The 26,644-nt window shown below is 44.8% G+C and overlaps 2 protein-coding genes and 1 long non-coding RNA gene across 3 annotated transcripts; all 3 read right to left on the bottom strand.

Annotated features, from left to right (window-relative positions):
* Positions 1 to 2,269: 2,269 nt before the first annotated feature.
* LOC134015363 (TELO2-interacting protein 2-like) lies at positions 2,270 to 3,723 on the bottom strand. The gene is made up of 2 exons (XM_062454832.1): positions 3,621 to 3,723; positions 2,270 to 2,506 (listed from the first exon to the last, which is right to left on the bottom strand). Exons 1-2 carry the CDS (start codon positions 3,699 to 3,701, stop codon positions 2,276 to 2,278), a joined length of 312 nt encoding a protein of 103 aa, XP_062310816.1. The 5' UTR covers positions 3,702 to 3,723; the 3' UTR covers positions 2,270 to 2,275.
* A 2,681-nt stretch (positions 3,724 to 6,404) lies between these two features.
* LOC134015199 (glutamate receptor ionotropic, delta-2-like) lies at positions 6,405 to 14,215 on the bottom strand. Its single transcript, XM_062454575.1, has 2 exons — positions 13,919 to 14,215; positions 6,405 to 6,940 (listed from the first exon to the last, which is right to left on the bottom strand). The coding sequence occupies exons 1-2, from the start codon at positions 14,210 to 14,212 to the stop codon at positions 6,509 to 6,511; spliced, it is 726 nt and encodes a 241-aa protein (XP_062310559.1). The 5' UTR covers positions 14,213 to 14,215; the 3' UTR covers positions 6,405 to 6,508.
* A 5,337-nt stretch (positions 14,216 to 19,552) lies between these two features.
* On the bottom strand, positions 19,553 to 24,056 carry LOC134015265 (uncharacterized). Its single transcript, XR_009929089.1, has 4 exons — positions 23,955 to 24,056; positions 23,309 to 23,378; positions 20,923 to 20,990; positions 19,553 to 19,959 (listed from the first exon to the last, which is right to left on the bottom strand). It is a non-coding gene; the product is annotated as an uncharacterized LOC134015265 (long non-coding RNA).
* Between the last annotated feature and the right edge of the window lie 2,588 nt (positions 24,057 to 26,644).

Genomic DNA, 26,644 nt, shown 5'->3' with positions numbered 1-26,644 from the left:
AACAATACATAATTATTGTTTTAATTGAACTTATACACACACAGATGGTGGAAGACTTCCTGAACAAAATTAACTCTGCCTCAAACCCTCACAAACTTTTCTCTACCTTCTCCACCCTTCTTAACCCCCCCCCCCCTTCTCCCTGACGGCAGACGACTTCTCCTCCTACTTTGAGGAAAAAGTCGCTGACATTAGCAGCCAGTTCCCTGAGCCCACCGTTCCTACCCACTCACCCTCTATGACTGACCCAACTAAATGTCTAAACTCTTTCTGTCCCCTGTCCGAGGCAGAGATCTCTGACCTTATTCTCTCTCATCGCCCCACCTCCTGTCCCCTTGATCCAGTCCCCTCTCCATCTCTCCTCCATCATAGCATTTCTTCTCCATGTCCTTAACAAGGGCTAAACGATTAATTGCATTTGCGATTAATATCGCGATGGGACAGAACGCGATTTTGTAATCGTAAAGGCTGCGATTTTACTTTGGTCATGTGACACGCGAGAGTCACGTGACCAATCTAAGGTTAAACTGAGATACCTGTCTGAGCATTCCACCCAGCTGCTAGTCCAAGCACTTGTCCTCTCCAAGTTGGACTACTGCAACTCACTGCTCGCCGGTCTCCCAGCATGCGCAACCCGCCCTCTCCAGAGGATTCAGAACACAGCAGCCCGCCTGGTCTTCAATCTACCCAGACGTTCCCATGTCACCCCACTCCTCATCTCCCTCCACTGGCTTCCCATCATGGCCCGTATCAGATTCAAGACCCTGGTACTGACCTTCCAAGCGGTGAACGGGACTGCACCCGACTACATCAAGTCTCTCCTCCAGCCTTACACCCCTACCCGCCACCTACGGTCTTGTTCTGACAACCGTCTGGTGGTCCCACCGCTCAAGAGCACCCGCTCCCAACCCAAGCTCTTCTCCTGTCTGGCCCCATTAATGGTCGAATCATCTCCCCACCTCTATCAGAGACACTGACTTCAAGAAAAGGCTTAAGACGCACTTGTTCCGGGAGTACAACTGTACCTAGGAATGATTTGCTGGACCTGATGTTAGTTTCCTCCAGAAACACAATGACTCTTATTGAGGGACTTGTTGGTTAGTTGTAACTGATTTAACTTCTTGTACTCGCTGTGAATTATATTATTGTTGCTTGCTTTTTCTACAGTTACACTCTTGCACTTTTTGAGGTTCATGTTGTTTAATTGTAACTTGTTTAACTACATGCTCTTATGGTTCTTGCCATTTGGCACTTATTTGCTTTTCACAATGTATGCGTCATGTTTTGGCTACCCGCAATGTTTTGAGGCTATCTCGTTGTTATGATCAGTGACCTATGCACATTTGTAAAGTTCTCTCTTGGAAGTCGCTTTGGATAAGTGTCTGCTAAATGAATACTGTGGAGAGATATGTCTCAAAAGTATTCGTAAATGCAAGTACCATGATCCACAAATGTTTCACGACTTACAAGTGTGTTTTGCGATCCACAAAAAGTAAATTCTAACTTGTGATTTGTAAGTTGGCATTTACATAAATGTGCAATGATTTGTACACATAGATGTCCATTCGTAAATATATCGTTTGTAATTTCTTAAAACACTTAACATTGTGTGTGCATTTCTCATGGTCTGTCACTTGTAAATGTACAATTCGTCCAGCAGTAGCAGGCAGCACGAGGCTCTGTCCAGCAGTAGCAGTAGCAGCAGTAGACACGTCAGCCAGTAACCTCAGCAGGCTCCTCACCAGCACTCACACGCCACCCTACACACAGAATGAGAATGTGCTTACAGAAAGGCCAGAATAGAATCTCTGAACAGACACCCCTGTGTGGCTGTGACCTGTGGTGGTAATTTCTGATGGTGCTGTGTAGTTTGAATAGTCAAGATGGCAGCTTAATAAAATGTATTTAGTTTGCACAAACATAAGGTTACAGAGTACGCTGGACCCGTCATAACGAAGGACGAAGGATTAGTTATTAGCTACAGGTCGTTCGGAAGACCCCTTCCGAACGCCATTCTTTCAGACCCCTGACCATCACCAGGCTGTGGTGATGCTCTGCTCCTCAGGACCATCACACCCTCCAGGTACCCGGTGGTGCACCACCAATCCTGTTAGGACACAGATACAGACTGGCAACTAAGATATCAGAAACCTAGCAACCTGGAGAGGTCTGAGGTCCCAATTGATCATCTATATTGGATGCTGTGCAGTTGCTCTGTGGTGAGAGCACAGTCAGTACAGCCTGGTTTACAATCAACTAGGGACCTAGATTTGCTTCAGACGATGTGAAGCACTGCGTGCAGACAGATACAAGCGGCCCACCTGTCAATGAAGAGTGGCAGGATGCCGGCGTAGACCCTGCGCAGAGGCAGCTTGTGTTCCACCTCCATGTGGGACAGGACCAGACGCAGCACCGTGTCATACCGGTTGAGCCTCCGGGAGGCGACAGTGAGAGCAGGGGATTTCTCCAACACTGGCAGCGCATTCAGCAGGCATGGCAACACCACCTGCAACAGTCAGGCATTTCAGAACCGTATTAATCAAATACATGAAAGAAAAGCAACAGATGCAGTCTAAAGGTGGCATTGATCAAGCAAGCAATATCCCACTGCCTGTACGAGCTAGTAGGGATGGGACGTATGACACTGACGCATCGATGCTTATGTCGCAAAACCAATACGCACAGTTTCGAAAGTGTTTGAGCTTGTATCAAATTACGAAACCACGTGATAGATGACGTTCAATGCTTCAAACGTCACAAACTGGTTCGAAGTTTTGCCGCTCTTCTGAACCAGAGCCATAGAAGGAACGAAGCCACCGCTTCTTGTTAAAGACAAATCTCACATTGCCAGAGAAGCAGCACCAGGCATCGCTCGAGTTTCTTCCATAAGTCATTATTATTTAGCCAAATCCGTATTGTAATAATTATAAATCCGTGCACTTGAGTGTTGTGTTATTTTATTGAAATGAAACGTAACATGATAGGACTAGGTAGGTCTATACAGTGCCCAGAAAACAAATGTTGATGATTCGTCAACATTGTCAACAGTAATAATTAGTAAAAATAAAGTCCCTCCAGTTCACAATAGGCCTACATATCACAAATGTTAAGAATAAGAAAACATCTGTGTAATCTAGTTTAATTGATATAAAAACCGAATCATATAAAGTCCGTCCACCCGCATCAACAGGTAACGGCTTTTCGGTGGTGTAGCTGGTTAAAGCGTTGTACGTCAACGTATTGATAAAGCAAGGCTGGCTACCCGAGTTCGCGCCCCAGTGCAGGGAACCTCGGAAGATATTCTTTTACTGTGAGAAAATGATATAATTCTAACGGCCTTCAGATGTATCATAACATTTTAATGTGTGAGCACTAATATCAGATAAAAATGAACACATGTAGCCTTAATTAAAATATTTAATAACGTAGGGTAGTCTACCGTCGGAGACAACCACTACGCCTCATTCAGCCAGTTTAAACGGCTGCTATATGACGCTGTTCATTTTCAATGCGCCGATAGTTCGGCTCTTTGGGCCGGCACAATCCGGAAGAAACCACCAAAGCTTCACAAGGCATCGTTCGCCCATCCCTACGAGCTAGTCATGTGGATGTGGTTGTACCTGTATGAGAGGGGCTTCAGATGTGTACAGCTGGTTGAAGAGGGCGTGGTAGAGAACCTCCGCTCTGTTGTACTGGTGCATGTTACTTGCCTGTTAGTGAGAGCATCGCCTGGGTGAGTGGCACACAGTCAAAAGAAGCTTGACTGGATCAATCCCTCTAGTTATGTAGTACCGGCCACTCCCATTGTTAATTGGCAGGGGAATGTGGATTGGGGTTGTTTAACCCTCGTGCTGCCTTCGGGTCACATGACCCAAAGGTTCACAACGAACCATCGTTGTGTTTACCCAATTTCACCCAATACAAAAACAAATAAAAATAATTTTCTTTTAACCATTGCAATGTGGGGGGTCTGAGACAGCCCGACAGTTAAAAGAAAATGCTTCACTTTGTTTGCTGACAGTAGCCTGGAATCAAACCTTCAACCTCTCGTTTGTGAGACTGCGTCCTGATGAGAGCTGATTGGGAGCACGCTGCTGTCACTCACTCTCACACAGCAGCGTGCTAGCCCCTACTGAGAACCAATGTGCACCACGAAAAAACTACTAAAACCACACCACTGTAGAAAACCTGTTTATTAGACAAATTATACACAGAAAGCTTTGCCACTTGTAAGAGGCCCCAATTTGTTCCCGCTTGAATAATATGCAACACATACAACAAAATAGGCCTATATTAAATACTGTACATAATAGTCAGTTTGAAAATTATCAAGTTATCCTGTACGTTCTATGTATGAAATTAAAAATGGCGACGGGCATTGCAAGTTTTGCATGCTTTCTTTTCAAGAACTTGCCACATTTGTTATTTAGCCAGCGAAATAAAAATGAACTTAGGATGACATGAAAAACCCTTGTGTGGGTTTGGATGGTTTGGGTAGAGATAATTCTGCATGTATTAGCTAGGGGTGACCGCTAAACTCAAAACTATTATGATATACTCTTTTCTCTTTAAACAAAATAGCGTCAACATGTAAAATATACATATTTTATAACGTCTCTGTAATTTATACTAAATAAACCTTTGAAAATGTCTTCTGTGACCTATTTATAATTTTATAGCCGTACTGTAACTTTTAAAGAAACAACTAGAATTCTTGCTCCAAACACTGCAGCCTGTTTCTCTACTCACAACATTTGCAGTTTTTAAGTCTTAAGATAACGAATAGAAAGCTCATTCTAAACAACTAACATTATTTATCAAATATTAATACAGTGTTAGTGAAACATTTGGTTCCTCTTTCTCCACCCTCCGACCCTCCCACCATGACAAAATATCTATCCCCCCCTCCCCACAGCTTTCCCACAGAATGCACCTTAATGGTCTGGTTTTAAACATATTGGCACTTAAAAAAACAAGTTAGATAAACTGTACCCTTAACGTGTAAGAAAGGAAACGTAAATATATTTCAGACTGAGCTTTTAAAGGCTGCAGCCAATCAGCTACCGTCTCTCAGTGTGTTTATCCAGGGGTAGAATACTTCCTGTCAGAAAGGGAGGAGGAGGAGGGAGGAGGAGGAGGGGGGGAGGAGGAGTAGGGGAGGAAAAGGGGGGAGCGGGGAGGGGAGGAGGAGGAGGAGGGGAGCGGGTCTGGCTGGTAGTTAAGGCCGTGCCATATGATGTTATCTGAAGAGCTTTATCCTTCACCTGAACCCGACTCCTTACACCCGTTAGCCTTAGGTAGGAGAATGACTCTGCAAAACCAGATGCTTTCCTCCACTGAGTTTTGAACTGCACTTGAAATTGGGTGGATTAAACAAAATTAAACCTTAATGAGTTATGACGCAGAGATAGACTTTAGCACTCATTTAAGCAGTTTTCAAAATTGGCGGGAAAAAAATAACGATTAGACAGCTTAGAACAAAGTTGTTATTCTTTTTTTCCATATTTTTTTTTCACTTTCTGACCAAACATATTCCACGCATTTAAAATCTATTTTTCAAAACAAAAGTCAATAAAAGACATATATTTCTCAGCTGTTTTTTTTTTAAGTCCTCAATCTTGTCTTTAATCTCAACTTTTTTTTTTTTCAAGTCTCCCTTGGCACTATCTCACACATTTGTCTCCAGTCTTTTCCCTTGAAGAAGACAGCACAGCAATAGGTGAGAAAAAAAGAAATCAGAACTACGTACAATCAGTTACAGGTCTGTGGGCACTGGTACAGTGCAGTGAAAACCATTGTTTTATGTGCCCCAAAATGGCAGAGTGTATTCAAAATGGCGGAGCATGGCGAGCCTTTTCTCTGCAGGGGAGGCCAGTCCTGTGGCGGCCATCTTGGAGCCAGTTTCACATTAGGACAGGCATTTATGAGCAACACCAGAGACGCTTGTGGGGATGGAGATCCCCCAGTACGGTGAAAGGCAGAAACAGTACCAGTCTGACTGGTGGACATCAGTTGAGAACTGAGTTGAGTTCTCAGTAGCAGTAAAAACTGTTTCCTCCTGGTCTTGTCTTTAAAGGAGACAGCTCCTTCCCGGAAAAAAACGACCCCCAAAAATATTTGAAAAGATGCCATGGAACAGAACAGGTAAAACAGATCACCCTCTCCACGGAGAAAATAATTTCCCAAACGACCACGAAAACGACAACAAGAAAGCAAGGTGTCCCCATCCTTCCCTCCCTCCCCCCTTCTCCCCCCTCCCTCTCCCAGTTGAACCCCGGCACTCCCCCTCTCTCCCTCCACCTATCTGCCTCTCCGCCCTCCCACTGTCCAAAACAAATCCACCCCTCCCTACAGCCCCCCACTCCCCCATAAAATAACAAAAGAAAGATTCCTATGTACACAGATCTCTTCTTTTCCTCCCCCCCCAGTAGTAGTAGTGCGTTTGTTTTCGCATCCCTCTCCTCCCTCCAGCTCTCCTCCCTCCAGCTCTCCTCCCTCCGCTTCCTCCCTATATGGATGTGCCTCTGTCCGGGTCGTTTCCGTAGCCAAAGTTGGGCGCGGGGGTGGGCTGGTAGGGGATGGTGGACATAGTCTTGATGGGGCTCCGGAAAAATCCTCCATTGGGGGCTCTCTGCCGGAAGGGCCCACCCCCAGTCCGGTGGTCGGGCATGCCCCCGAAGGCGAATCCCTGGGCGGCCTTGGCGGAGATGGAGCGGCTGAGGGTCTGGATCTGCTCCGGGATGAAGGTGGTGGTGGTGATGTGTGTGTTGCGGAAGTCGCTGATCTGCTCCAGGGCCTGACGCGCGGCGGGGAGGGAGTCCATGTCCAGGGGGGTCAGGTCGATGGAGGAGGTGGAGAACTGCTTGTGAGGGCTGTCATCCTCCGTGCACAGGCTGTTGACACGGCGATGGAGGTGTTCCAGGTCGATCTCCTTATCGTCCTGCAAGGGGGGAGGGAAGGGAGGGTGGTGTAGAAGGGAGGGAGCAGTCGGAGGAGGAGTGGGGGGAGGAGGGGAAAGTGGTGTAGGAGGGAGGGAAGGGAGGGAGGAGGAGTAGGGAGGGAGGAGTAGGGAGGGAGGAGGAGGAGTAGGGAGGGAGGGAGGGAGGAGGAGGAGGGAGGGAGGGAGGGAGGGAGGGAGGGAGGGAGGGAGGGAGGGAGGGAGGGAGGGAGGGAGGGAGGGAGGAGGAGGAGGAGGAGGGAGGGAGGGAGGGAGGGAGGGAGGGAGGAGATAAAGAGGTAGAGCAGCACAGGGTCAGGGGAGAGGGAGGATTTTTAAGTCGGAAGAAAGGAGGAGGAGTTAAGGTTAAAGGAGTGAAGGATAAAGGAATGAGGGGGAACAAGGTGGAGAGAGAGGATAGGGGGAGAGAGAGAGAGGGAGAGAGAGAGGGAGAGAGAAACAGAGAGGGAGAGAGAGAGTGAGAGAGAGATAGGGGGAGAGAGACAGAGAGAGATAGGGAGGGGGAAAGATAGAGGGAGAAAGGGGAGGGAGAGAAAGAGAGAGAGGAGGGTTGTTGAGGAGCGGAGCGAGGGCCAACGGGTTCAACCAATCAGGATGAAGGGAATGAGGACGACAAGGCGATGACAGCGATGGAAGTGAAATGGAGATGGCGTGAGAGTGAGAAAGAGTCATTAGCATTGGATGGAGTGATGAGGGGGTGGAGGAGAGGAGGGGTGAGGGGAGGGGGGCAAATAAGCACAGTCTGAGCTGCAGTCCAGCATGTAGAGAATACACATGCACGCTCACAAACGCGCTTTCTCACACACTCACACACACACCATCTCTACAGGGTTTATTGGGGGTCTGCAGCTTCTCTGGAATCCAAACACACACGCACAAACGCACTGTCCACTCGCATGGTGCTTTTGGATTCCAGTGTGCCAGAGATACACACAGGCAAGCATTACCAATGTCTGGAGTTACTAGTAGATTTATAGATTAAAATCAATTACTGATCAGATTTGGTCATTTGTCACTGACAATTATTCAGTATCTTTGTGTTTTGTTTGATGGACTATAAGGAGATTGGTAGACATGATCTAATCTGTGTTTTGGGTGTGATTGTGTACTTTTCACACAATGCTTATGTCTGAGGACTCTTCCTTAAGTTATACTGAGAGGAGGTTTAAAACCATCCTCCACAAATACTGAAATATCTAAAACACAACTTTTGTAAACATTACAGGAACAAGCCTACATTCAGGAATCATTTCTCCTCGTTGTAATCTTGGGGAAGGGAACACTCAGAGATAGGTGTCTCATGCTTGCATTGGAGGCTGGGGTTGAGGCTGGGGCTGGGGCCCAGTGTGGATAGAGGTGGAGCCCCAGTAGGCATGGTGGCTGTGCCCGTTGGGGGGGAGTCGGGAGTCAGGGACAGGGTTCTGGAGGTGGTGGTGGTGGCACTCTCCAGTTGGAAAAGGGGGTGAGGTCTCCCTGGTGGATGGGGGGAGGGAGTTGTTGGCCTGGTGGAGGAGGGGGGAGGGCGGGGCTGGCCCCATCTGGGGAGGGAGGGAGGAGTGGGGCAAGGGGATGCCCTCGGTGTCAGCGAGGGAGGGGGCGAGGGGGGGCGAGGTGGTTCGTGGTGAGCTGTTGTGACACAGGGAGGAGGAAGAGAAGAAGAGGAAGCAACACCAGGTCATTCTGTTGACTGGCGAAAGAGGTGCATTATGGGAATCTAGGGGGAAAAGGGTTGTGGACGGCTATCAGTAAGATCAGAAGGTGAGGATTTTGGACGTTTGCTGAGAAGCAAATCGTTGCTTCATTGGTCACTTCTGTCTGTTAAATGAACCAAGTGGAACGTCCCTTGTCAAGCATCATTACAGCTGATTTAACAAAGGCCTAACCTTCAACAGAAGGAGTGTGTATCAGTGTGGATAGACCTTGTTGAGTAAATATATACATACAAAAATACATACATAAAAAAAAAGATTGGGTTGTTGTAATGACTGACAGATCACTTCAGGTGCCTCTGACAATAATGCTATTAGTGCCCTCTAGTGGCCAAAAAAGGCAATTGCAGCAGGACAAAAATAACGCTTGATATGTTTTCAGCCACAAAGCACTTTTCAGATTACTCAAATATCTCCACCACGAATCTGCATGGTTAAACATGACTCCATCGATCAATATAACTAATAAATCTCTGCATCTCTCGACAACAGATCAGCAGTGATCAAGTGGGTCAGCGGTTCAGGAGGAGTGACCTGGGCGTGGGGGGGGAGGCGGCAAACGTGGTCATCCTCAGTTTGGGGGTGAGCTGGGGGTGGTGGCTGGGCTGGTAGGGGTGCTGGAGGATGAGGGCGCAGGGGAGATCGCAGCACGTGGGGGCCTGGTAGAGGGTTGGGGGGTGGCCCAGGGTCAGGGGAGTGTCCCCCTGGGTGTGGGGGCACGGTGCGGGGGAAAGGGACCCCTCAGCCTGGGTCTGGTGGGGGAGGGGGGATAACAGTGTGTGAGAAAAGAGTGAAGAAGGGAGGGAGGGTGAGGTTGTGTGTGTGTGTGTGTGTGGTGTGTGTGTGTGTGTGTGAGGGTGATCGTGTGCCGGTCGATGCGTGCCAGAGCAAAACCAGAGAGCAGGACACACACACACGGAGACACACACACACACACACACGCAGAGAGACAGACACAGACACGACAGACAGACAGACAGAGCGAGAGACAGATGGGAGGAGGGCGGGGCGGCGAATGGGAGGGAGGAGAGAGGCGAGGGTGGGGTGGGTGAGTGAGAGAGAAAGCACAATCAGCAAAGGAGGAACAGATCAATCATCTGGGAGGGGGGGTGCCCAAGACTCAGGCTGTACCTGGAGGGGAGGATGGGGAAATGGCATTTTGTATTGTTCTCTCTCGCCCTCAACACAGAGTACTTATCTACAAAACAAAACAAACAGGCAATGAGACCGCGCAGGGCCGTCACAGTCATGAAATCAAACAGACCTGGGTCACATACTCGAACCTGGTAGCTGAACCAGGGCGTGTTGGGTTTATTCTCCAGGGCAGCGCTTTCGGGAGTGTACAATTTGTCTCTGGTTAAATCAGGCGCGCCCCATGATAGTATTGGACCCAGGTCTGAACACAAGTCAGTCAAGTAGAAGTGATTCACAAGATGGCTGGCCATTGTTGTGAGTTCTTCACAGGCCCTGTTTGAATACTAGTCCTCATTGGCTGACTATAGGTTCCTGTTGAGCCTAAAATGCATTCTGATTGGTTCCCTTCCAGGAATCTCTGGTCTGATTGGACAGTACTGGTGGAGGGGGCTTGGTTCCAATTCTCTTCCACCAGATCTCTCCCTCAGGAAGGGTGGAGGGAAGGAGAGTTGTTGACAGTATTCAAACAGGCCCTACATCATCCTAGATGATAGTCACACACCATCCAACCCTCCAAATCCCAACCCCACCCAGACCTCTCCCTAAACACACACCATGGTTGTGCACATGGCTGTAGAAGACACACAGCTGCTACTGGCTTCGAGGGGTTTGGAGGGATGGTGTGAAGGATACTGCACTACAGACTGAGCATAGCGTTGAAATGCTGTTTTACTGTGAGAAGTGGACTGCATGATGGGGTCAGAACATGTAACAGATTCAGATGTTTGAGTGTGTGAGAGTGTGTAAGAGTGTATGTGTGAGTGTGCGTGTATCGAAAGCCTAAAACAGAGCAGATAGAGTATAGTATAGTCCTCATCAAGTAATCATCAATGATGCAAAGTGTATTTTTCAACTTTTCTTTTTTTCAACCTGTAGCAACTTTTTTTCTCCAAAATGCTTTTAAACCCATAATGTTTTTCGAACCTGTAGAATTATTTTTTCGAACCTGTAGAAACTTTTTTGTACACTTTTTTCTAAAATATTTTTAACAACCTGTTGATTTTTTTTTCAAAACTTTATTTCGAAAATATCTTTTCGACCATTCCAAGCTTTTATTTTGAAACCTTTTTTCGAAACCCTTTTTTCAACCTTACTAAACCGGAAATGAAATAAGGCAAGCAATGACAATAAATGATCATCTCCCCAAATACAGATACAAACTAAAATAAACGAGCCCCGCTTTAAAATGTAATAAGTATAAAGTACAGATATTTGTGAGTGAAAGTAAAAGTACTGATCCCAGAATAATCGAAATAAGTACAGTAACAAAGTATTTATACTTCGTTATTTCCTATCTTTGTGAGTGTCTATGTGTGTGTGAGAGTGTGTGTGACTGTGTGTAAGTGTGTGTAAGAGTGTGTGTGTGAGAGTGTGTGTGTGAGAATGTGTGTGTGAGAGTGTGTGTGTGAGAGTGTGTGTGTGAGAGTGTGTGTGTGAAGATACGCTGGGATGGACTGTCTGTCAACAAACATCACAGATGTTTTACACAACACGGAACACACACACCACAGAAACACAACACTGACAGAGCTGACGGAAGCATTTGGTGTAACAGCAGCATTCTTACACAGGACCCACAACATGTGTGTGTGGTATGTGTGTGTGTGTGTGGTATGTGTGTGTGTGTGGTATGTGTGTGTGTGGTATGTGTGTGTGTGGTATGTGGGGGTTTGTGGTATGTGTGTGTGGTATGTGTGTGTGGTATGTGTGTGTGTGTGTGTGTGTGTGGTATGTGTGTGTGTGTGTGTGTGTGGTATGTGGGGGTTTGTGTGGAGTAACGTTCACCACTAGTCTGTAGAACGTGTGTTTGGACGGTCAGGTGACTCAACTCCCAGCCAAAGAGAAAATGAAAGACTATTCAAAATGGCCGCCAACCGCAGGTTGCTGACTCGGCCTGCTTCCATTTCCTCCAAAGCCAGAGCTAGCCAGACAAGGAGTAGCCCCTTGGGGAGAGAGTAGCCCCTTGGGGAGAGAGTAGCCCCTTGGGGAGAGAGCTAGATGAAGAGCTTCTCTCATCATCACTGGCCCCTCAGTGCTCCGCTACAAAGACCTTGAACTGATCACAGACAAAAAACGATCAGGGTTGCTCGGCCCTCTGGGTAATCAAGATGGCGGGGGGTCTGGGTCTGGCTTGTTTATTGACGATCGGTGACAGACATGCTCGCCGGACTGTCCGACAGATGAAAGCTACTCTCGGAGTAGGGGGTTGTGGGTAAGAGGGGGGGAAGGGGTGGGGCAAGGGGGGGAGGGTTCTATTAAAGCTGTCTTGGTGGGAGGGTGAGGCATGTTACAGGTCTGGAGCCAGGGCCCCATCTCTCCTCCCTCCAGCCCAGACCAAAGACTGGGGGTTATTGTTGAGCCTGAGATGAAACAAGCACTTAGTGGGACGCCCAGAGGGCTCCTGTGGCGTTCCTGGGATTCTTAGACCCCTTCAGAAGACACATGTCCCAGGGGCGTCTGGTCTGGACATGAACCATGAAGAACCACCACAGATCTGACAGAGATGAGCCGACTTCAATGAGGAGGTGGAGAGGAGAGGATGAGAAGAGAGGAGAGGAGAGGAGGGAGAGGAGAGAAGCGAGGACATGGGTGAGAAGACAGGAGGCAGAGAAGATAGAGGAGAAGAGAAAAAATTAGAGGAGAGGGAGAAAGAAGAGACGATAGAAGAGAAGGCATGGAGGTTGTGACATCCGTCTCTGCTAGATATTTGTATCGTCAAGGCATGTTTCCTTAACCCACTGCTCCCTAAATTGGTTTTCCAGCTTGCTAATAAAACCGATTAATTTCACACCATAACTTAACATAAAAATAAATAACATAATTTAAATCTTATCTTTAAATTTGTCTGCGCAGCATCATGGTTAGATTACCGTAACCAACACAGGATTAATAATCAGTTAAGGAAATGTGAAAATGTATTTTACTTGATTACATTACATTCAGTTCATTAATGTGTTGTTTTGCATAATTGCGCTGCTTTTTCTAGGAACCCAGTTTCATGCTTCTTAGTAGGAGGAAGGAACACAAGCGCACCGTCCTCTTTGTTCAGCGCCGTGGCTACGCATACGAGATGAGAATAAAGGAGAGAGAGGCAGAGACAGAGAGAGATAGAAAGAGACAGAGAAAGAGAGACAGAGAGAGATAGAAAGAAACAGAGAAAGAGACAGAGAGACAGAGACAGAGAGACAGAGAAAGAGAGACAGAGAGAGTAGGAAGATAGAGAGTATATGGATGTATCGTCTATCGGTTATGTTATGTGTGTGAAGAAGTATGACAAGCAAACGCTAGTGGAACATCTGGGGTTCTCTGTGGTTCTCTAAGATCCTCCATGGTTATCCACGGTTCTCACAGTGCCCCATAACAACGTCATCCAGGAGAACCGTGGGGGACATGAAATGCTGCCTTCCATCTTCACAGTACGCTGAGCACAACAGGGATGTATGGCCATGCTGAGCTGGGGGTTCCAGAACAGGAACTAGTTGTTCTCAATTCCCCCTCTTCCCCAACAGCCTCCATCACTGCTGGGACGTTGCCGTGGCAGCAGGTCTGATTTATTGTATGAGGGTCGGTAGGGACCGGCGAGGGGGCGATTGATTCCCCCCCAGCGCAGCGCTGCCCGAGGAGGCCTGTGTGAGGTTGTGGTTATGGTCACTGATGATGTCGGTGATTGTATGATCGGCGCCCCTTGACCTCGCTCCCCCCCCCCAAACTCCACCAGACAGCCACCACTCCCCTCTCTCCCTCTCACCATCCTCCCTCCCCCCTCTCTTCATTCCCTCCCTCAACTCCCCTCCCTCCATGCCTCCCACCCTCCCTCCCACCTTCCCCTTCTCCCTCCCTCCCACCCTCCCTCCCTCCCACCTTCCCCTCCTCCCTCCCTCCTTCCCCTCCTCCCTCCCTCCTTCCCTCCCAACCCTCCCACCACCCCTCCCTCCCACCTTCCCCTCCTCCCTCCCTCCCAACCCTCCCTCCTTCTCACCTCCCTCTTCTCCCTCTCCTCCCTCCCTCCCAACCCTCCCACCACCCCTCCCTCCCACCTCCCCCTCCTCCCTCTCACCTCCTTGGAGGGCACCCGGGACCCCTTCCTGCGTGTCCACCAGCTCTCCACGGTGGCGATGAGGCAGGAGAGCAGCACGCCGGCCGCCAGCACGCAGAACACGCCGGCGAAGCTGTGGATGTCCAGCGCCCCTCCTCGCTGCCGGGGCTGCACCGAGGAGAACAGGTCGCACGGGCCGTCATGAGGCCACCACTTCAGCTTCAGCACATCCATGTCCCCACTCTGCTGCAGCTCCAGGATCCTGCAGGGAGCACACACACACGCACACACACACGCACACACACACACACACATAGACCCACAAAGACACACACATACATTCACAGGCATGGATGCGCGCACACACACACAGGCAATAGTTAGCCATTAAAATAAAACATATTACAACGAAACAAAGCTGTATCTGTCAAATAACAGGTTTTGACTCTCAGCTTTGTTTAAAAATAAAGGCATAAAGTGTTTCTCTCAAAGGCATCAAACCCTTTCTAGGCGGTTGGTACAAGGTGTTATTTATTGGTGCCTGTCTGAAGTATTTTCTCATTCAAAGCACCACACAGACACAAAACCATCATTGACATTCACAACACATGACCTGTCTGACTGCAGGTGCTGTAACCACATTCCACCACTAGAAGGCAGCACCTAGACAATATGTCTCCTCTGGTGACCCTTGTGTTGGTCTGTCAAAGTAATTAAATACATATTAATGTGTTTTGTAGCAGAGAACGTGTGCTTTGTCTTGATGTCATTATGCCGGCCAGCTAAAGTAAATGAATTACAACATTAATAAACAAAGACCTCACACACTGATTGGGAGCCTGTTAATTTACTGCTGTGCCATTTAGTGGTCACACACACATACACACACACACACACACAGAGGCATTCACGCACACACACATACACATACAGGCGTGCAAGCACACACACAAGCGCACACTCACACACAGTGACAAGAACGATTAACCTGACCCTGTAAGGACTCTTTAACCTCTGGCCCTGTAAGGACTCTAAGCACCAGGTCAATCACAGATCCTGCTAATCGATAATGACGACAGCTGATTGATCAGGCCAATAAAGTCGACAGAGGAACGTAATCTTTCATTCGAGGCGTCCCTCGCTCCCCTAGAGCAGCAGGATGGAGGGTGAGGAGAGAGAGAGAGCAGGATGGAGGGTGAGGAGAGAGAGAGAAAGAGCAGGATGGAGGGTGAGGAGAGAGAGACAGCAGGATGGAGGGTGAGGAGAGAGAGAGAGAGAGCAGGATGGAGGGTGAGGAGAGAGAGACAGCAGGATGGAGGGTGAGGAGAGAGAGACAGCAGGATGGAGGGTGAGGAGAGAGAGAGAGAGAGAGCAGGATGGAGGGTGAGGAGAGAGAGACAGCAGGATGGAGGGTGAGGAGAGAGAGACAGCAGGATGGAGGGTGAGGAGAGAGAGAGACAGAGAGAGAGCAGGATGGAGGGTGAGGAGAGAGAGACAGCAGGATGGAGGGTGAGGAGAGAGAGACAGCAGGATGGAGGGTGAGGAGAGAGAGAGAGAGCAGGATGGAGGGTGAGGAGAGAGAGAGAGCAGGATGGAGGGTGAGGAAAGAGAGAGAGAGAGAGAGAGCAGGATGGAGGGTGAGGAGAGAGAGCAGGATGGAGGGTGAGGAGAGAGAGAGCAGGATGGAAGGTGAGGAGAGAGAGAGAGAGCAGGATGGAGGGTGAGGAGAGAGAGAGAGCAGGATGGAGGGTGAGGAGAGAGAGAGAGCAGGATGGAAGGTGAGGAGAGAGAGAGCAGGGTGGAAGGTGAGGAGAGAGAGAGCAGGATGGAGGGTGAGGAGAGAGAGAGCAGGATGGAGGGTGAGGAGAGAGAGAGAGAGCAGGATGGAGGGTGAGGAGAGAGAGACAGCAGCAGGATGAGGAGAGGAGGGATAAGGAGAGAGGAGAGAGGGATAAGGAGAGAGGGAGAGATGAGGGGATGAAGGAGTGATGTCACTCAGAGTAATGAGACGAAGGAGAAACGATGCAACTCCCTCACACGCTCGGGCGGTGCTCTGTCAGAAACCTCTAGTGTTCCTGGAAGGAGACCCAAGATGGAAGGCTATTTGAAGAGAGTGTGTGTGTATGAGTGGACTTGCTTAACTACCCTTGAGGGAGGGAATCTCCTCACAACTATCATGAAACAGGAAAAACTTGACCTTGTTGGGGTCCCTAACTGTCCCAAGGGTTATAATTCATGTCCACACAATTTTGAACGGAATTGAATGGTCAGGGCCCACTAGGCTAGAAAAAACAACGGTAACACTTTATAATAAGTCAACGCTTTTTGGCATTTACAAAGTGTTAACCAATAGTTAATTAATCCTTTATAAAACATTTTGAAACATTAACAATACATTATTAAATAGTTAATAAGTTTATATTAAACACTATGTTGATCATTAATAAACACTGTTAAATATTATGGATTTTATTCATAATACAATATAAGGTGTTTGATAACTGCATTATCATACTTTAAAGACAGCTTGTTAATATAGTTGCAAACCAGTAGTTTAAAAGGTGTTAGCGGTACATGAGCTGGTATAGAAAGCATTAGCAAATGGTGAACAAACCATTTACATTACCTTTACAAAGCATGAGTAAATCACTAACAACATATTAACTTATGTCTTTAATTAAAGTTCGCCAAGTGGAATACATTATGTACACTAATACTTAGCAGATATCTTAACAACTATTTTATAAAGACTTACTAATGATGCAACTTCTGATTAGTAATGCAAGTTATAAAGCATTTACTAACTGTTAGTTAAGGCTTTTGCGTGACCTAATAAGTGTCAACTATCTATGCCTTATTAAACATTTATAAGTTATTTATTAAGGTATTCTTGTCCATTCTCGAACCTCACATTCACAAAGGCTGAACATACGTTTCTCAAAAGGAAACAGACACAACACAATGTGATACTCAAAATTACTATTTTATTGAAGTAACGACAGGCATGTGTCTTACTAGTACTTACTACTTAGCTCTAAATCAAATCAAATTTATTTGTATAGCCCTTTTTACACGCAAGCATGTCACAGAGGGCTTCACATATGCCCATAGAACTGCCCCTCAACCAACCTAAACCCTCAAGGAAGACAAGGAAAAACTCCCAAAAAACTCAACAGGAGAAAAAAAATGGAAGAAACCTTGGGAGGAGCAATTCAGAGAGGGATCCCCTCCTCCAGAGACGGTTGGAGGGATCCCCTCCTAACCGAGAGTGACAGCGGTCGATACGTTAAAACCTCAGTTTGATAGCTATTTCCCGGCATGACCGAACGGTCGAGGTTAGTAAGTTGTTTATTATATGCCATTTTTAGCTCTTTCCATTTAACTAAAACATGTCGTTTTGTTCAGCTCTACTCAAGTCTTCTCACGGTGTGTTTCAGGTGTTAGCACCTAGCAACCAATCTGAAATATGAGCAACCAAACCTAGCAATCTGCCTAGCGCTTGTCGTTTATCTCTCTGTGTTCACACTTTTCTGCTCTTTCAGAAAGTTAAGAATTTCCTCGTCGCTGTTGATGTCTTCATTGTCATCTGGATAGTAAAACTCCTCGATCTTCATTTTGAAGATGACATCAGCGGAGGGCAATATGAATACGTATCAGACCGCAGATGAGGTCAATACGCCATAGATATATATAGACCATGAATACGCGGCTAGCATGACTACCCATTAGCCAATCAGAACGCTCGTAATGTTGTCGCAATTGAACCAATATGCTGTTCTTATTGGTCCAGAAGACGTTCTCAAAAGAGTTGTTGATATGTTGCCTTGGAGATGTAGTAACGTCACCAGTACAAGTGCAGCTGATTGCTCTGAGAAGATGGCGTCTGCTCCAGATTCGCCGTGTTTGATTTGGAATCTTCCCACATATTGTTGTAGTATATAAGAAACCAAATGTTTACTCTTCGACAGGTCAGCAAACGCTTTGTCGCCTCAATTTGTTAAAACGATTTGTTTGTAACGTTTTAACAAATCTCTGCTTTCAAAGGCGTTTGCAGACCTGTCGAGGAGTAGCTAAACATTTGCAGTTTATTACAGCCATTTTTGGAAAATAAAATACAGCCTTGGGTAACCAACTTTTATACCAATTCTAGTGTATTGCTTCTTAATGGAAATAAAATACTATTTTATTACCCAGGTAAATAAATTAACAGCTATTTCTTCTAAAAAACAAAAAATCTATATAGTCTATAAATACTTAATAAGGCATAGATAGTTCACACTTTAGATTAGGTCACGCAAAAGCCTTAACTAACAGTTAGTAAATGCTTTATAACTTGCATTACTAATCAGAAGTTGCATCATTACTAAGTCTTTATAAAATAGTTGTTAAGATATCTGCAAAGCATAGCCTAGTGTACATCATGTATTCGACTTGGCATACATTAATTAAAGACCTAAGTAAATTATTGTTTTTAGTTGTTAGTTATTTACTCATGCTTTATAAAGGTAATGTAAATGGTTTGTTCACCATTTGCTAATGCTTTCTATACCAGCTCATGTACCATTAACACCTTTTAAACTACTGGTTTGCAACTATATTAACAAGCTGTCTATAAAGTATGATAATGCAGTTATTAAACACCTTATGAATTGTATTATGAATAAAATCCATAATTGTTAACAGTGTATATTAATGATCAACATAGTGTTTAATAATAAGCTTATTAACTATTTAATAATGTATTGTTAATGTTTCTAAATGTTTTATAAAGGATTAACTAACTATTAGTTAACACTTTGTAAATGCCAAAAAGCGTTGACTTATTATAAAGTGTTACCAAAACAACTTAGGTATGTGCACTGTAAAAAAAAATCACGTAAAAAAACAGAGAAAGCACTGGCAGCAAAGTTTCCAGACCGATTCTGTAAAATTACAGTAAATAATCATACCACAAAATTACATGTAATAAGCTGTAAAAATACAGTGCATGGTCTACAGCCAAAATGAATTAAATTACAGTTTAGTACTGTTCTTAAATGTTAATTAAACCGCAGAAAAACAAAAATACTATGTTAAAATACATTTAAAAACAACTAACTTTAAGGTTAATCTCCGTAATTTTAGGGCATTTGTTTGTTGCTACATGAAACATTCCTGTCTATTTACAGTAATTTCTTATGATTTTTTTTTTTTGTATAATGACTAAGAAAAAATGTATAAAAACGCAAGAAAAATAAAAAATAAATAAACCCCAAGACAAATGTCTGTAAATTTACTGTATTACTCAGTCAATAATTTATAGATATAAAAATTTTCATTGGACAGTGGAAAAACAAGCTTAGTACATAAAGATAGCTACATTTACGGCCAATCAATTTAAATGTAGGCTTTCTAGTAGTTAATTTATGAAAATGCCCTGTGTACCAACAGTGATTCCCTGTAGAATTGTGGTTGTGCCAACTAAAAAAAAACTACAACAATGTATAAATACTGAATATGTACTTTTAATCAAAAAGAAATGTCAGCACATTTACAGTATTAATCAGTCAATTTAAAGAAATTATAGATATAAAAATGTTAATTTGAAAATTGAAAAAAAAAAAGAATACTTAAATAACAGCTACATTTACAGCCAATCAATATAAATTTAGGCTATCTAGTGGTTAATTCATGAAAATTGGTCCAGCATTGAGCAAGATTGCTGTGAACCGGGCTGCAACGTTATATAGGGCAACTGTGCATGGTCAGTTAGTGTCACTAAAAGTTCTGTTTTTGCAGCTGACAGGCTCATATTATTAAGTGTCTGATGCTGAGGCTCCATGATGATCTTTTGAAATGCCTCAAAGGTGTAGCGGAGCTTTGTAGGGTGCTGCATGTTCAAGGCATAAGAGCCCAAACAACATTGCAGAAGCAAGTGCTACATTCTCAAGATCTTGAAGCACCATCACACCTTCGAGGACTATCCTGACATCAGAGGGTTCACTGCTGGCAGTGTCTTTCACAACATAGATCCCCACTGTTGTTCTCTCCATGGCACTGAGGAAATCGGTCTCAGCCATTTCCTGGTCAAAAGAAAAGATACAATTCTTTAATGATATGTTCAGCATCTTTTCACTTGGCTTGAAAACAACCGGTTAATAATTTCTACCTTCCATTAAGGACAAACCATATCCGAAAATAGTAAAAAAAAAAAACGTAAATAGATCCGATGCCCCACTGTTTATGACCTCCGACCCAGGCAAAGCCGCTGCAGGATGAAAGGTAATGTTTTCTCTTCAATTTTTTCAATTCAATTTATTTGATCAAGAGGGACAGTGTACATTCATGAACATTAAAATGTAAATGCACCCAATTATATCCAAAAGGCTAGTTTCCATTGGCAGTCTTCCTTCTGTGTTTGAATGTCGGTCTGTATGTGTGTGAACCGGATTACAAAAAACTACCAGCCCGATTTGTATGAAACTTGGTGAAGGGGTGTAGCATGGGACAACATAATTCTGACCATGATTCGTCATTAGGCTCCTTAACGATCAGTGCAAAAGAGCTGCAGTTCCTGTGCAGAGACAGAACCAAGCAGAACAACCATCTCTCCACCTCTCCATCGCAGCCATAGCCCACCTGAGAGGTCACGACAGTTAGCCAGACTCGTTAGATCAGAGAGGTATATTAACATCGCATCGTTTGAGTATCGTAAAAGTCGAGACTTCAGGACCCCGGGTCTGGACTGGATGGAATCCTACAGAGATGGCGTTCTGTCAGAGTCTCCCATGTATGCACAGGAACACTGAAGCAATGTAAGTGTCTCTTTTTAGTACAGGTTTACTGTGCAACACTAGTTCACTCCCATGTTAAAACGCTGCTAAAACTCATGATTACCGAGATCAGATTGTTTTTCATCGCCGTAGGTTTTGTGTTTTGAAATACATGCAAGTGAATGTCTGTGACAGAAAGAACCTCCATCAACGGTCTTGACATAAACAGTCCACACAACAATAATGGCAATTGCAATTTTATGTAGTACTCACCACAAAAACTTGGGCCCACGGTTACAGAGCTGACTCCAGGTGACAATGTAGTGTGAGAAAATGTAAATCTGCAGCAACAGAAAAACACAAGTATCATGCAAGCAATTTCTCCCGTGTGAGTGTTTGAATGTCGGTTTGTTTGTGTGTGAACAGGATTAAGCAAAAACTACCAGCCCGATTTGTATGAAACTTGGTGAAGGGGTGTAGCATGGGACAACATAATTCTGACCATGATTCGTCATTAGGCTCCTTAACGATCACTGCAGTTCCTGTGCAGAGACAGGAGAACTTAGCAGAACAACCATCTCTCCATCGTAGCCAAATCCCACCTGAGAGGTCACGACAGCTAGTCAGACTCGTTAGATCAGAGAGGTATATTAACATCGCATCGTTTGAGTATCGTAAAAGTCGAGACTTCAGGACCCCGGGTTCTGGACTGGATGGAATGCTACAGAGATAGCGTTCTGTCAGAGTCTCCCATGTATGCACAGGAACACTGAAGCAATGTAAGTGTCTCTTTTTAGTACAGGTTTACTGTGCAACACTAGTTCACTCCCATGTTAAAACGTTGCTAAAACTCATGATTACCGAGATCAGATTGTTTTTCATCGCCGTAGGTTTTGTGTTTTGAAATACATGCAAGTGAATGTCTGTGACAGAAAGAACCTCCATCAACGGTCTTGACATAAACAGTCCACACAACAACTAGAGAGGGTACAATTTCTGGGGAAATTGTAGGGTGTGCTTGCTTGCGTCGGTTGGACAGGGGTCCGTTTTTTAATGACATTTTTACAACTGATATTTCTGTATTTTATATAAAAATGCATACTTATTATTTATAAAGATTACATAGATTTAAAAGCATTTTTTTTTTGCTGCTCATTTACAACTGAAAATACGAGTGAAGTGTAGAATGAAATGGATGTCTTCTCATTTCCCCTGCAAGAGGCAGCCTCATCGTTGAATCAAAAAGAATACATTTGGCAGACCGGTGTACAAATGGACCTAATCTCTATGACTTAAACGTCCTTTTAAGTTTTTCCCTTCTCGTGATATTTTCATGCATTTAGCCTACTCATTGCATTCATTCATTAATAAAGAACCCCCTTTGAAGATTATTCTACGACGTTACCCGGCAGTAGAAGATGGAATCGCGATTCAAACAGTACCACCTGCTAACTGAAAATATGCCCCCCAAAACGTAAATAAGCTTGACATTTATTTAGTGGAAAATCGCTCATTCATAAAAAGCTCACTGGTAGCGATCATTGTAAGGTAACAACGCAAAATGCGATATAGCCCTGTGTGGAGAAGCTGCCCCGGTAAATTCTACTACTACGGTACAGTACTAGACTACTGCTGTGTTCGTCTCGGTAGCGATTGCGTTGGTTGAATTCGATTAAACGTTCCGTTGTACGGTTTAGGCTGAAATTTATTATTTTCATGAACAGATTGACAAAGTTTAGGCTGTGGCAATGAAGTTCAGGTTAGTAGTTAGATAGACTTTTGATTTAAGTAAGGGGAGTGCCGAACATGTTCTGTCGCCGTTTGACTTCCTAAACAGCTGTGTATGTTAGATGTTTTTGTCGTGTGTCTCGCGTAGGCTACAGCGTTGCAGTGATACACTGGATTGAAACCACAGGTAATGATAATTTCACCCACAAATCGTTTACTTGTAATCTAATGTCATAATAAATCCTACAACGAAAATGTATATGTGAGGAATGTTTATTTTAACGATTGAAAACAGATGCATCATAGACCACTGTAGTATGTGTTGCCCGGGCAACAGAGGCTAATGTCATGCTAATGCTTCAGTGAAATAGTAGACTACCGTTTCCGAAAGTAGATGTGGGCCTACTTCCTTAATAATATCAGCTAATATTGTACATTACATTTCATAATAGTGTTTCACATCACAAAGTAAAATTAGTAAATAGTTATCACCCTGGCCGCTTTGCTTGTGGCGTTTCTGCAGCTGCCTTGCAGTAAAGCTATAGTTAGCCTAGCTATCCCCCAAGTTAACAGATGCGAAACGAATGTTCTGCTACAGGTAGTCACGCGTGTTTTCGTGACGTTAGTGACGTTAGTGACGTCAGTGACTGTGGCTAGCAAATTAGCCACCGTTAGCTTCACTTTTCGCCACAAAAACTTAACTTAAGCCCAAACCATGCAACTGAACGTAAATTCCAATAGAAACAACGCAATCGCTACCAAGACGAACCTTTTGACACCGCCGTTGTGTATGTAGGCCAAATATTGACTGAGTTTTAGGGGGGCGAAAATAAACAATAATAAATATATATGTGAGAGAACAAAGGTTGTGCTCTCGCTGAAGGCTTGAGCACACCCAATAATGGCAATTGCAATTTCATGTAATACTCACCACAAAAACTTGGGGCCACGGTTACAGAGCTGACTCCAGGTGACAATGTAGAGTGTGAGAAAATGTAAATCTGCAGCAACAGAAAAACACATGAGGGCTTCACTTAACCAAACTTAAGTTAGCCTACACAATTCCCCTAACTCAACATTACTTAACAAAACACTCCTATTTAGACAGTTCTCTGTACAGCGGCACTTTGCCAGCTCCACAATTAATTATCTAATGAATTAACATGCTTTTATCAACTATGTACAACACTAACATTGAACAAGTGCCTTCGTTTTTCATAAAATATTTCCTACCGACCTAGCTAGCTAGCAGCTAACATTATACTGAGGTAAGAGGAAAAAAATAAAATCAACATAACGTTATAGTAGAGATGGTCTACAAAGCCACACATTAGTCATGCAGGTCATAACGTTAACCGAATTTTAGGATTGCAAATGGCAGATTTAATTAACTGACATTAGATAGCTAACGCTAGCTGAGCTCTATAACCCCTGAGCTAGCTAATAGTCACTCTAAATAGCTAATGCTAACGTCAGCTAGCAATTTGCCTTCAGTTTGGTAAAAGTCCATTCCGTTTTGACAAAAAAAGGTTGTGAAAAACATATAACGCACTATATCAGCTTAACATTAACGTTACCTCTGAATCTCTTTGTCTCTTCTTCAGTCAGTATAATTCCCGAATCCTATAACTTCTGGAGCAGCTGAAACCTCCATTCTTCTCCGGTTTTCGCGCCAGGTGCGGCAGTGACAGTTGGGAGAAGCAAAGTGCTACTGCTACAACCACTGCGCATGTGTGAACCTTCCTCATTCAAAAATCAACATTCAATGTTGTCTCCGAGATAAATATTTTTACTGTCCAATTTACTGTCCAATTATTATATTGGACAGTTCATTGTTGATTTCACAGAGCTTTCTGTTTACTAGCATTAATAACAATAGACTTACTGTTTCTAATCTCCTAGGAAATTCCTTGACAGCCCTGAGGCAGTAGTCATCCCATACCCCAACATAAATTTGGTCACACCATGGGTCACACACTGACATCTTTCTTATTGCATTTGTACCCCTATATGTTCGAAAAAATGTTTATTTTGTTTGTACTGTTTATTCCCAATAATAAATTACTTTTGTGTCTGTACAAATACTACTAATTAGTTTAAAAAACATAAAATCACAATTTTAAAGAAAACCCAATGACCAACGATTTCTGTTATTTCACATGCATTTCTTCATTATTATTAACCTGAAAAAATCTGTTAAATATTACCTCCCATTTAATGTAAAATTACATTTGAATCTGTACAATTACAATGAATTGTCATTAAATAAACATCATATTCATGTTATCTTTAATTAAGGTAAAATGCCTGTGATTTTAAGGGTGTAACATTTATTTGACATCAAATTTCATGGTAAAAAAAACGGTTATTTTTTACAGTGTGGGTATGAGAGTGTGTGTACAGTATGTATGTGTGTATTAGAGTGTGTGTACAGTATGTATGTGTGTATGAGAGTGTGTGTACAGTATGTGTGTGTGTATGAGAGTGTGTGCACAGTTTGTATGTGTGTATGAGAGTGTGTGTACAGTTTGTATGTGTGTGTATGTGTGTGTAAATAAGTGTGTGTGTGTGAGGACGGGTGGATACTTTGACGTGTCAACACTCCTGTTGATTAAAGTTCGAAAAGGAAGGAAAGGGACAATGATCTCACGATGTGAAACTAAAACTGCAATATTTTGTTCTCCCCTGCTTGCCGTACCTTGAGGTCCCACACAGGCACAGCACTGTTTACGCTGAGATCTGACACCTGATCTCAGAGGGACCTTTTAAGATACAGTTTACAGCGGACTGCACCTTTAAGTTTGCAGCCCAGTTGTACGTGGAATGTGCACATGTGTGTGTGTGTGTGTGTGTGTGCAGAATTGTGGTTGTGTGTGCATGTATGTGCGTGGGGTGTGTGTGTGTGTGATGGGGACAGCCATTATAATTCTGTGCCAGGTCTGGTCCATTAACACAGGTCTATACTGAGATTGGGATCATTTATCGCTGTTCTCTGCAACTAATTGGTATCTCCATGTAAGCCTGTCTGTCTGTCTGTCTGTCACACACACACACACAGAGATCTGGAGAGAGAGAGAAAAATGAAGGAGAGGAAGAGAGAGGGAGGGGAGAGAGAGGGAAGGATAGGGGGAGAGAAAAGGAGGTGGAAAGAGGGAGAGAGCGTGAAGGTGAGAGAGAGAAAGAAAGAGACATACTCGATGATCCAATGGTTCTATTTGGGTTTTTTCTAAGCTGCTGTGAATCAGAAGAGATAACACACACACACTCTCACACACACACACACACACACTCTCTCTCACACACACAAACACACTGTCACACACACACACACACACACACACTCTCTCTCACACACACACACAAACACTGTCACACACACACACACACAAACACTCTCACACACACCACACACTCTTTCAGACACACACACACTCTCTCTCACACACACACACACACACTCTCTCTCAGACACACACACACACACTCTCTCACACACACACACACACTCTCTCTCTCAGACACACACACACACACACTCTCTCTCAGACACACACACACACACACACACACACACACTCTCTCTCACACACACACACACACACACACACACACACACACTCTCTCTCTCAGACACACACACACACACTCTCTCTCTCAGACACACACACACACACTCTCTCTTACACACACACACACACACACTCTCTCTCACACACACACACACACACACACTTCCTCTTGGGGAGGGGGGCGTGGCTTCTGGAACATCAGGAAGCTGTGTTCAGTCCTGCACCTTCTTTGTGAGGGTGTAACCTGTGAGCGTGTATGTGTGTGTGAGAGTGTGTGTGCGTCAATACCTGTGTGTCATGGTGCCTGTACAGTATGTGTGTGCATGTGCTATAAGGGCGTGTCACTGTGTGTGTGTGTGTGTTAGTGTGTCTCTCTTAACGGCCGTTACGAGAAACCGGTGCTGTGGAGGGCAGTTGCCATGGTAACCGGCGGCAGCAGAGAATGATCAGAAGCTGTTACACGGTCGTGTCTGACACTGAGACCGGCACACTCGGCAAGAAGACAGGAGGGAGGGAGGGAGGGAGGGAGAGAAGAGATGGACGGAGGGAGGGAGAGAGGAGAGAGAGAGAGAGAGAGAGAGAGAGAGAGAGAGAGGGGGGGAGAGAGAGGGGGAGAGGGAGAGGGAGAGAGGGAGAGAGGGAGAGAGGGAGAGAGGGAGAGGGAGAGAGGAGAGGGAGAGAGGAGAGGGAGAGAGGGA

Source organism: Osmerus eperlanus, chromosome 28 (assembly GCF_963692335.1).
Source record: "Osmerus eperlanus chromosome 28, fOsmEpe2.1, whole genome shotgun sequence".
In the NCBI taxonomy this organism is placed as follows: domain Eukaryota; kingdom Metazoa; phylum Chordata; class Actinopteri; order Osmeriformes; family Osmeridae; genus Osmerus; species Osmerus eperlanus.
The sequence above is the reverse complement of the archived record's forward strand: the minus strand, read 5'-3'. Positions and strand labels throughout refer to the sequence as shown.